We start from the raw sequence: 9,821 nt of genomic DNA, 5'->3' as shown, positions 1-9,821 counted from the left end.
AATGTCTGCTCCTGCCTCTCCCTCCCTCCCACCCTGTTGGGGCTGCAAGAATAGGCAGGGCACTGGAGAGCCTCATCCATCTCCTGTCTTCAGGGGTTGTTCCTTTAGGAGCAATTGTGGTTTTGTTGTCAAGAGAATTATGGAATGGTTTGGGTTGGAGGAGACCTTAAAGCTCATCTTGTTCAATGACATGGACATGGACATCTTCCACCAGCACAGGTGGCTCCAAGCCCCATCCAACCTGGTCTGGAGCACTTCCAGGGAAGGAGCAGCCTCAGCTGCTCTGGGAATTCCATACCAGTGCCTCAGCACCCTCACAGGGAACAATTCCTTCCCAATATCCCATCCTACCTTGCCTTTTGGCAGTTTGAAGCCATTCCCTGTGTCCTGTCCCTCAGGCCTTGTCCCAAGTCCCTCTGCAGCTCTCCTGGAGCCCCTTTAGGCACTGGAAGGGGCTCTGAGGTCTCCCTGGAGCTTCTCTTCTTCAGGCTGGACACTCCCAGCTCTCCCAGCCTGGCTCCAGAATCATGGAATAGTTTGGGTGGGAAGGGACCTTGCAGATGATCCAGTTCCACCTGAGGGAACTCAGGCACTGCTAAGGGATGGATTTGGGGCTAATAATGCAATACTTAAATCTGCTTTCTGAGTCCATGTTGGAGGTCACCTGGCTCTCAGCCGTGGCTCTTGGTCCCAAGCTTGGTTTTGTGGTGGCCTTCGGTCACCAACACAGTTTTCTCTGCTTGTGGTGAGCAGCACTGGTCAGAGTGATCACCTGCCCATGGGTGTCCATGCAAGGCATTAGGTCCTGTCCACCAGCACATCCATCCTGCATTGTCTGTGCTCTTCAGCTTGTTTAAAGAGCTTTAAAATGACCCAAAATTGATATAATGGTTTGCTAGAGGCATCTAACAAAGCTGCTGGAACACCCAGGCCTCATTTTCAGGTCCGTCCTGTGCCACCACCTCATGGGCTCTTCCACCATTTCTGCCTCTCCTTGGACTTCTTGGCCAGGTTGGATGTGGCTTGAAGGGCCTTTCCCACCCTGCAGAGAAGGACACAACCATCCCAATCCGAGGCAGGACTTTGGGAATCAGGACCCATCCCAGTGATTTGCTTGCCAAGCACAACTTGAGTTCCTTAGATATTTCCAACAACATCCTCTGGTCTCTTTTATCTGGTTTTGCTTCTCTCATAATTGGCATTTTCCCACCTTTCCAAACATGGAGTAAACTATTCTTTACTCCATTCCTCTGTCACACTTTCAAAGGAGCTCAGGTCCTTAAGGTTTTCCACAGCTGAACTCTCTCTTCAACCTCCTTAATCACTTCTTCATCCAGTTCCACCTTGAATAAATCAAATTCAAGTGGTTTTGCAGGAGATTAAGTGTCCTATTGATGGAAAAATCCTGGGAAAAGCAGAGTGGCTGCTGCGTTCCAACTTAATCCGCACATTCCCAGGCTCACCAGCCTAGACATACCTTCATCTCCTCATTTCTTTTCATTTTATCATCATACCTTAAGGCTCCAAAGGAGCTTTGCAACCTCGCCATGATGCAGTCAGGGAGTATGCAGGGACAAGGGGCCTCTGCCCTGGAGCCAGGCTGGGAGAGCTGAGGGTGACCAGCCTGGAGGGGAGAAATCTCCAGGGAGACCTCAGAGCCCCTTCCAGTGCCTAAAGGGGCACCAAGAGAGCTGCAGAGGGACTTGGGACAAGGGGTGGAGGGATAGGACACCTCAAATGGCATCCCACTGAAAAAGGTGAGATCTGGGTGGGATATTGGGAAGGAATTGTTCCCTGTGAGATGCTGAGGAACTGGAATAGATTTCCCAGAGCAGCTGTGGCTGCTCCATCCCTGGGAGTGTTCCAGGCCAGGTTGGATGGGGCTTGGAGCAACCTGGGCTGGTGGAAGGTGTCCCTGGGTAGAACAAAAGGAGCTTTAAGGTCCTTCCAACCCAAGCCACTCCATGATCTCATGATTTGCTGGTCATCCCAGCCTGCGGTGATGAACAGAGCCATCCTATCCCAATCCCAGGCAGGACTTCAGGAAGCAAGACCCAGTTGTGCTTTGCTTGCCAAGCACAACTTTAGCTGCTCAGTCATTTTCACCAACATCCTATTTTCCCCTTTCTACTGTTTTTTTCCCCAGGGTGGAAGTTAAACTATGTCCTCAAACATGTTGCTCTGAGCAGTTCTGAGCTTTTTCCACTTAATCCCTGGGTTTTTTCCTCCCTTTCTTTGAGGAGAGCATGAAAAGGAAGGCAAAGGGAGGACTGGTTTGCTTCTCATTTTCTTGTGGAGCTTCATTTCTTAGCCAAGCCATGACACAAGGAGCTGCTGCTTCCTCTCTGCTGAGCTGGGGGAGGCAGGGAAATCCTCCAGCGAGCAGAAGGGACAGATCTGGGGGGCAGAGGGAGGTTTGGGGAGGGGAGAGAGCTGGGAGGGAGCAGGGAATGGCTCCAGTTGGATTGGGGAGAGCTTAGTGCTTTGGATTATTTAGGGGTTTGGGGTGATTTGGGTGTTTGGGGATATTTATTTTGGTGATTTAGGTTATTTAGGTATTTTAGATTATTTGGGCAATTTGGATTATTTATTGGGGGGATTTGGGTTATTTGAGTGTCTTGGGTTATTTGGGTGTTCTGGGGGTGATTTGGGGTGTTTTGGATGTTTTGGGTGATTTGGATGATTTGTATTATTTTGGTGATTTGGGTGTTCTGGATTATTTGGGGGTTTGGGGATATTTGGGTATTTTGGGTGTTTTGGATGTTCTGGGTTATTTAGGTGGTTTGATATTGTAGTTTATTTGGGTTCTTTGGGTGTTTTGGATTATTTGGGTTATTATTTTGGATTATTTGGGTGATTTGGGTGATTTAGGTGTTTTGTATTATTTGGGAGATTTAGGGGCTGGAGTGTTTTGGGTGATTGGGGTGTTCTGGGTGATTTGGATTATTTGATTTACTTAGGTGTTTGGGGTTATTTGGGTGTTTTGGGTTATTTAGGCATTTTTGGGTGATTTGGGGTTTTTGGGCTATTTATTTGGGTGTTTAGGCCTATTTGGGTGTTTTGGGTGATTTGCATCATTAGGGTGATTGGGATTATTTGGTTTATTTGGGTGATTTGGGTCTTTTGGGTGACTTGGATTATTTGGAGTTATTTGGGGGTTTAGGGCTATTGGGGTTATTTGGGTGTTTTGAATTATTTGGGTGATTTGTGTGTTTGAGGTTATTTGTGTGTTTGGGATTATTTGGGGGCTTTGAGTTATTTGGGGGCTTTGGCTTACCTGGGTGTTTGGGGTGATTTGGGTGTTTGGGTTTTGGGGTGTCTTGGGTTATTTGGAGTATTTGGATTCTTTGGGTGTTTGGGGATTATTTGGATGTCTTGAGCTATCTGGGTGATTTATTTGGGTTATTGGTTGGTTTGGGTGTTTTGGATTATTTGGATTATTGTATGTTTGGTGTTTTGGGGTTCTTTGGGATGTGACTTCTATATCATTTTACTAACCTCCCAAGCTTTGGAGCCCAGACTTGCAACCCTCCTAGCAGAAAAAGAGTCTGTGTGCAAGCTCATGGGCAGAGCAGCATCTCCTGGGGAACTCTTCCCCAATCCCTGCAAGCAGCACCTTCCAAACAGCTGCTAAAGCCCCTTCCCAAGCTGCCAAGTTTCCGTGGGAATGTGACAGCTCCAGCTCATGCATCATTCCATGGACCCAGAAAGGAAAAACAATCCCATTGTCCTTGGGAGAGAAGAATTCCACTTGTGGGAGCTTCAGAGTCCCTTTGCATTCCAAAGCCTGGAAATACTTGGGTCTTCTTTGAGCTCCTCCTGCTGCAGCTCTGGGTCCTAATATCAACCTCATAACTGCTGGAGCTCATGAATATTCATTAATGAGTGGTGTGATAACATTCATGTGTGACTATTAATCAATGGGCAGGTGGGATTTCCTGGGAGGACATCAAGGTGGAACTGCTCTGAGTTCATGTTTGATCCTATTTGTGTTCAGTTCTTTGGGAATGAAGAGTTACAGAATGACATAATCTCCTGAGGTGTCTCAGCCTTTATTCCTTTTCATCCTCAAGGTCTTTTTCTCCACCTCCTCCACCTCCTCTCTGAGCAACCAGACATTGATATCAGAACAGATGCTGAAGGACATGAGAAAACTCCTTGTGGAGTTCAGTGAGAAGGTCCCAAACTTCCCTGAGATGCTGTTGAGGACAGCTCCAGATGGATATTATTCTCCCCTAATTACTCCCCTCATAAACAGCTATAAGACAGGAAGTATCTCCATGAGAATCCTGAAACACAGCTTAGCTTTTGGTGCTTTTCATTTGGTGACCAACTCCATAGTGATGGAACAAAAGAATGAGTGGTTGGTGCCTTTGGAGAAGAAACACTTGAAAGAATGACCATTCCTGGTCTAACAGAGAACATCTGTGCTGGGGCTGGTGGCTTTTCCAGCTGTTGGGTAGGGCTGTGTGGAACAAAAGAGGTCCTGTTTTTCTGGAGATCCAGACTTGGATGGTTTCATCCATAGATAGCAAAAGGAAAGGCAGATTTATTTTGGGCAAACACATTGGGAGCAGAAGGTGCCAAGAACTCGTGGTTCAGAGTATTTTGGAAGGAGCTTGGAAGGAATGGGCAAATTCCTCAGGTCCTGCTTTCTTCCTCCTTTGGTTTGTTGGTTTGGCCTATTCTGGGCAAGTCCAGAAGGAAGAGTGAGAGGAATGTTTGTCATGCCCCAGACCCATCCTGACTGGGGCATGTATCCTCAGGGGGTTCATCAGCTCCTCTTATTTTGGAGAGCAGATTGATGCCCAATGTCCTAACCCACCCCTGGAGATCCAACCATATGGCTCCAGGCTGCTCATAACAACTCCAGGTTGGAGCAGATTCCCTTTTCCAGCTTTATAGTGGGGAAAATTCCTCGTGGATCCCAATGTGAGTTGCTCTAAGTGCTCTGCCAGCTTCTTGCTGTTCCTTTGGGTTCTGCTGGGCAGGACTTCATACACATCCATGTCCTGAAGACATGAAGTGGGAGATGTCCCTGCCCGTGGCAGGGGGTTGGAATGAAATGATCTTTAAGGCCTTTCCAACCCAAACAATTCCATAGCTTTATGAAGAGGTTACTCCATAAGCAATGGTGAGAGGGACAATCTGTCCCTCCTGCCCAGGGTCAGCTGTGCCCACCTTGGGGACCTCAGGTGATGCTGAGGGTCTTGGTGTCATCCTGGTGCTGATATTGGCCATGAACTCAGGTGGTGGTGGGGGTCCATCACTCCTCCCAGATGGTTTTTGGGACCTCAGGTGATGCTGAGGGGTTTAGTATTGTCCTGGTGTTGTTGCTGGCCATGAGCTGAGGTGGTGATGGGGGTCCACGACTCCTCCCAGATGGTTTTGGAGCCCCCACTTTCTGCCAAGCATCAGGGCCTGAATTCCAGGCAGCATTGAGTCATCACCCCAGCTTTCTGCTGCCTGATCCCATGGAAAGGGGAAGAAGTAGTGCTTGCACTGAGCCAGGTTGGGAGAACAACCATGTCCATCCAGTAAGGAACCTTCTCCTGACACCTCCCACTCCACCAACGAGAGATTTGGGCTGGAAAATCCTTTTGCCCAGGAGGATTTCCCTCCATGGGTTTATTCCCAACCTCTGGGCACTGATAGAAGGCACTGACTGACTCCTCTTTTCCACAGGTTGGTGGTGGGAGCTCCCTACGAAACCAATGGTCATCAGAAGACAGGAGATGTCTACAAGTGCCCATTGACCAGTGACAGCCACAGCAACTGCACTAAACTCAACCTAGGTACAGCCCCCAAGGGGCACTGGGGATTACCAGGATGATTTTTGCTCTTAGGCTGTGAAATTCACCCTGTTGTGTTGGCCAAATTGTCCTCAAAGTGTGAGATCTTCATGTTTTAGGAGGACTTTCAGCTAAGGAAGTATCTCAGGTGTTCACATCACTCCTGGGGCTAAGCTTTGAGCAACACAAGGGTGAAATGGAGCAAAATTAAATGAAGGGTAAGAGTTAATTGTTTAATAGAGCTTAAAATGGTTCATTAAGTGATCAGGATGAACTTCTCAATGGAGAACTGTCCCATGAGGATCTGCGTTCCCTCTCTGGGACGGTTGGATAATGTGTCCATCATAGAGGGTTCCCTGAGCACAGGCAAGTTTTGCTTCCAGCACCCAACCTACCTTTGGATTTAGGGATTTATCCCATGACCCCCAGGCTCCATCACAGCCCAGGGATGCTCCATGCCCACAGACATCCCAATCTCATCTCCTTGGATGGAGAAATGAGCTCTTTCTTGGGGTTTCTCCAGCCTGAGAGCACAACATCATGACGTCAGGGCAGTGTAACTCATGTAGGACAAGTCCCCTTTGCTGCCCGAAGTGGGATAATCAACAGGCACATCCTTGTCCCAGCAGGGAATGTGAGAACCAGAAAGTTTCTCATGGTCCTGAGGAACATCTCTGGGCTTTGGGACAAGATCTGGGAGGTTTATCTCTGGAGCAGCTGCTGCTCTCACTTCATTTTTCATCATTACGGATCTGAGCTCTCTTGGTTTCCTACCAAAGCTGATAAGAGGAGGAACTTTCGATCCTCTGCAATATTTGATTGATTAGCTCCAATTGTTTTCTTTTCAACTGTTTTTTTGGTCATTTACTGTGGCACCACCAAGATTCTTCAAGGCCATAAATCTCATCTGTGTATAAATATAAACCTTGCTAAAAATCAATCTATTTTCCACTGCAAATGACTTGCAAAGATCAGATTCCATGAATACATCCTGGTTTGATTTAGTCCAAATCAACTTATCTAGTTAACACAATTCAGTGAGGTCATTGGAGTGGAAATGTGTGTGGAGCAGCCCCAAGGGGATGCCCAGTTCCCTGGAGCATGAAGAAGCAGGAGGTGATGTTGGAGCAGGGATCTGGCCCTGTCCCACCTCACCAAGCAGGCAGTGTGTGCAGGAGTATCCTGGTGACCACTCAGAGCTGTGGTCTCAAGGTGGGACAGGAGGACAATAAGGTGGCAGAAGCTCCACCAGGATCCTGGAGGGTTTGGATATGGACTGAAGCCTTTTTTAGTTTGATTTTGGGCAATGTCCTGAGCTTTCTTCAACCCTCTGTCTGCATGGACATGTGGGTGAGAATTAACTGATCCACAGGGAGAAGCAAGAGGTTGGTGATATCTCCTTGGCTTGAGACTGAGCTTCTTTGAGTTCTGGGTTGTGGATCTTGGTTTCAATATAAACCTCAGCAAGAGGAAATGACCTCAGATTGTACCAGGGGAGGTTCAGGTTGGATATTAGGGGAAATTCCTCCCTGGAAAGGGTGGTCAGGGATTGGAACTGCCCAGGGCAGTGGTGAAGTCACCATCCCTGAGGGATTTAACAGCCACATGGATGTGGCACTTGAGATCATGGTTAGTGGTGGCCTTGGCAGTGCTGGGGGAGAATACTTGGGACTTGATAGTCTGGAACGTTCTGGACCAGATGACCCCTTGTGGTTCCTTCCAACCTACCTGATTCTGTGATTCTCTAAAGGTCTTTTCCAACCTTAAATGATTCTGTGATTCCAAAAGACTTCCAAAGCTCACAAGCAATGAAACCAAACCCCCAATTTTACCATTAATTGCCTAATTTCCTCCTTTTTACTTGGAGAAGGGCCTGGAGGGACAGGACACAGAATGGCTTCCCGCTACCAGAGGGCAGGGATAGGTGGGATATTGGGAAGTACTTGTTCCCTGTGAGGTGCTGAGGCACTGGCACAGGTTGCCCAGAGCAGCTGTGGCTGCTCCATCCCTGGGAGTGTTCCAGGCCAGGTTGGATGGGGCTTGGAGCAACCTGAGCTACTGGAAGGTGTCCCTGATAGGAATGAGATGAGCTTTAAGGTGCTTCCTGCCCAATCCATTCCAAGATTCTGTGATTCCCAGTTTGCTTCCCTGGCACAGGAGGGAGCATGGGTCACAGGAATCTGTTTTGTCCAGAGCCCTGAAGCAGAGGAATGTGTCGATTAGGCTGAATTTGGGTCACAGCTCAATGCTATTGGCATCGAGAGAAAGCCAGAGCTGCCCTGGAGGCTATTCCCAGTTTCTGGGCTGGGATATGGAAACCAGGGCAAGACACAAAGATAGATCAGCCACTAATTGCCTATAAATTAAAGATGCAATAAAGATGAGGTCCCTGAGCCCCTCAGAGGAGTTTCTGACTGACATAGAGATCCTCTCCCTGACTCAGCCTCATTCCCTAGAAGACTTTCCTCTTCCTTGCTTTGGCATCTAGGAAAAGAACCAATCCAACTGCTCCCAAAACACAACAGCACAAAGTCTGCAGTGTGAGCAGGCAGACACAGCTCTCCTCTGGCATCCATTTGCTCCAGAGGTGCCAGGGAGCACCACAGGACCATGGGCTGTGTGCCTGCAGCTGGTCCTGACCACATCCTCTTTCCCAAGGCCGAGTGACTCTCTCCAACGTCTCCGAGAGGAAGGACAACATGCGCCTCGGGCTCAGCCTGGCTACCAACCCCAAGGACAACAGCTTCCTGGTGAGGAGTGGGGGATCTGGGACAGCCTGGCCTCACTGGGAGGGGGGACAGCCTGGGAGGGAGGATTGGTATGTACAGCACACGAAGGTGTGAAAATACTTCGCTCCATGTGTGGTTTGGGCTCTCCATCCGTGGAGGTGTTCAAAACCATGCTGGATGGGGCTTGGAGCAACCTGGGCTAGGGGAAGGCTAGGGGGTGGAAATGCAAGGTCTTTTCCCACCCAGACTGTTCCATGTTGCTGGAGCCTCTGCCCTGGAGCCAGGCTTGGAGACCTCAGAGCCCCTTCCAGGGCCTAAAGGGGCTCCAGGAGAGCTGCAGAGGGACTTGGGACAAGGGATGGAAGGCCAGGACACAGGGAATAGCTTCATACTACCAGAGGGCAGAGATGGATGGGATATTGAGAAGGAATTCATCCCTGTGAGGTGCTGAGGCACTGGAATGGATTTCCCAGAGCAGCTCTGGCTGCTCCATCCCTGGGAGTGATCCAGGCCAGGTTGGATGGGGCTTGGAGCAACCTGGGCTAGTGGAAGGTGTCCCTGCCCATGGCAGGGGGTTGGAATGGGATGACCTTTGAGCTCCTTTCCAACCTAAACCATTCTGTGATCATATGACTCCATGTTTCCTGCCCCACAGAGCTCAGAATCTTCACCATCCATGGGGAAAAAAAAGATCATAGAATCATGCAATATTAAGGGGGTAGCATGGACCTTAGAGATGATCCAGTCCCAACCCCTGCCCTGGGCAGGGACACCTCCCACCAGAGCAGGTTGCTCAAGGCTTTAGCCAGCCTGGCTTTGAACACTGTCACAATGAGAGAGGACAAAGGAGAGGAGAAATCCTTGCAAACATCAATGATAAGTGCTAATTTCACCCCATCCCTGATGATCTCTTTCCCCTCCCCAGGCCTGCAGCCCTCTCTGGTCCCACGAGTGTGGCAGCTCCTACTACACCACTGGGATGTGCTCCAGGGTCAACTCCAACTTCAGGTTCTCCAAGACAGTGGCTCCAGCTCTGCAGAGTGAGTACCAAAGTGCTCTGAGGCTCTAACCCTGACTTTGGAGGCTTCTGTAATTATTTCAGTCCCAGGGAGAAAACAAAGCCATGTCAGTGTTGAAGTGAAGGCAAGAGCAGAGAAAATGATTGCAGGGAAGTGATTCAAAGGGGGTTAAAGTCCACAGACATCTGGTAAACATTTGCCTTTTGATTGACACTTGGGGAAGACAAAAAATCCCTTATTCTTCCAAAGCCAGGGATAAAAGTATCCAGAATATTTTATCA

General features: G+C 48.9%; 1 protein-coding gene across 1 annotated transcript in view; it reads left to right on the top strand.

Moving 5' to 3' along the window:
- ITGA11 (integrin, alpha 11) overlaps nucleotides 1–9,821 on the top strand; it is a gene marked incomplete at its 5' end in the record, with an annotated part of 43,685 nt that overhangs the window by 5,826 nt on the left and 28,038 nt on the right. The window contains 3 exons of the mRNA XM_009084768.1: nucleotides 5,686–5,795; nucleotides 8,451–8,542; nucleotides 9,447–9,561. Coding sequence (XP_009083016.1) covers nucleotides 5,686–5,795; nucleotides 8,451–8,542; nucleotides 9,447–9,561 — 317 coding nt within the window. The remainder of the gene's footprint in view (nucleotides 1–5,685; nucleotides 5,796–8,450; nucleotides 8,543–9,446; nucleotides 9,562–9,821) is intronic.

Source organism: Acanthisitta chloris, unplaced genomic scaffold, assembly GCF_000695815.1.
Source record: "Acanthisitta chloris isolate BGI_N310 unplaced genomic scaffold, ASM69581v1 scaffold5251, whole genome shotgun sequence".
Lineage (NCBI taxonomy): Eukaryota > Metazoa > Chordata > Aves > Passeriformes > Acanthisittidae > Acanthisitta > Acanthisitta chloris.
This window is presented reverse-complemented; position numbering and strand designations above follow the sequence as displayed.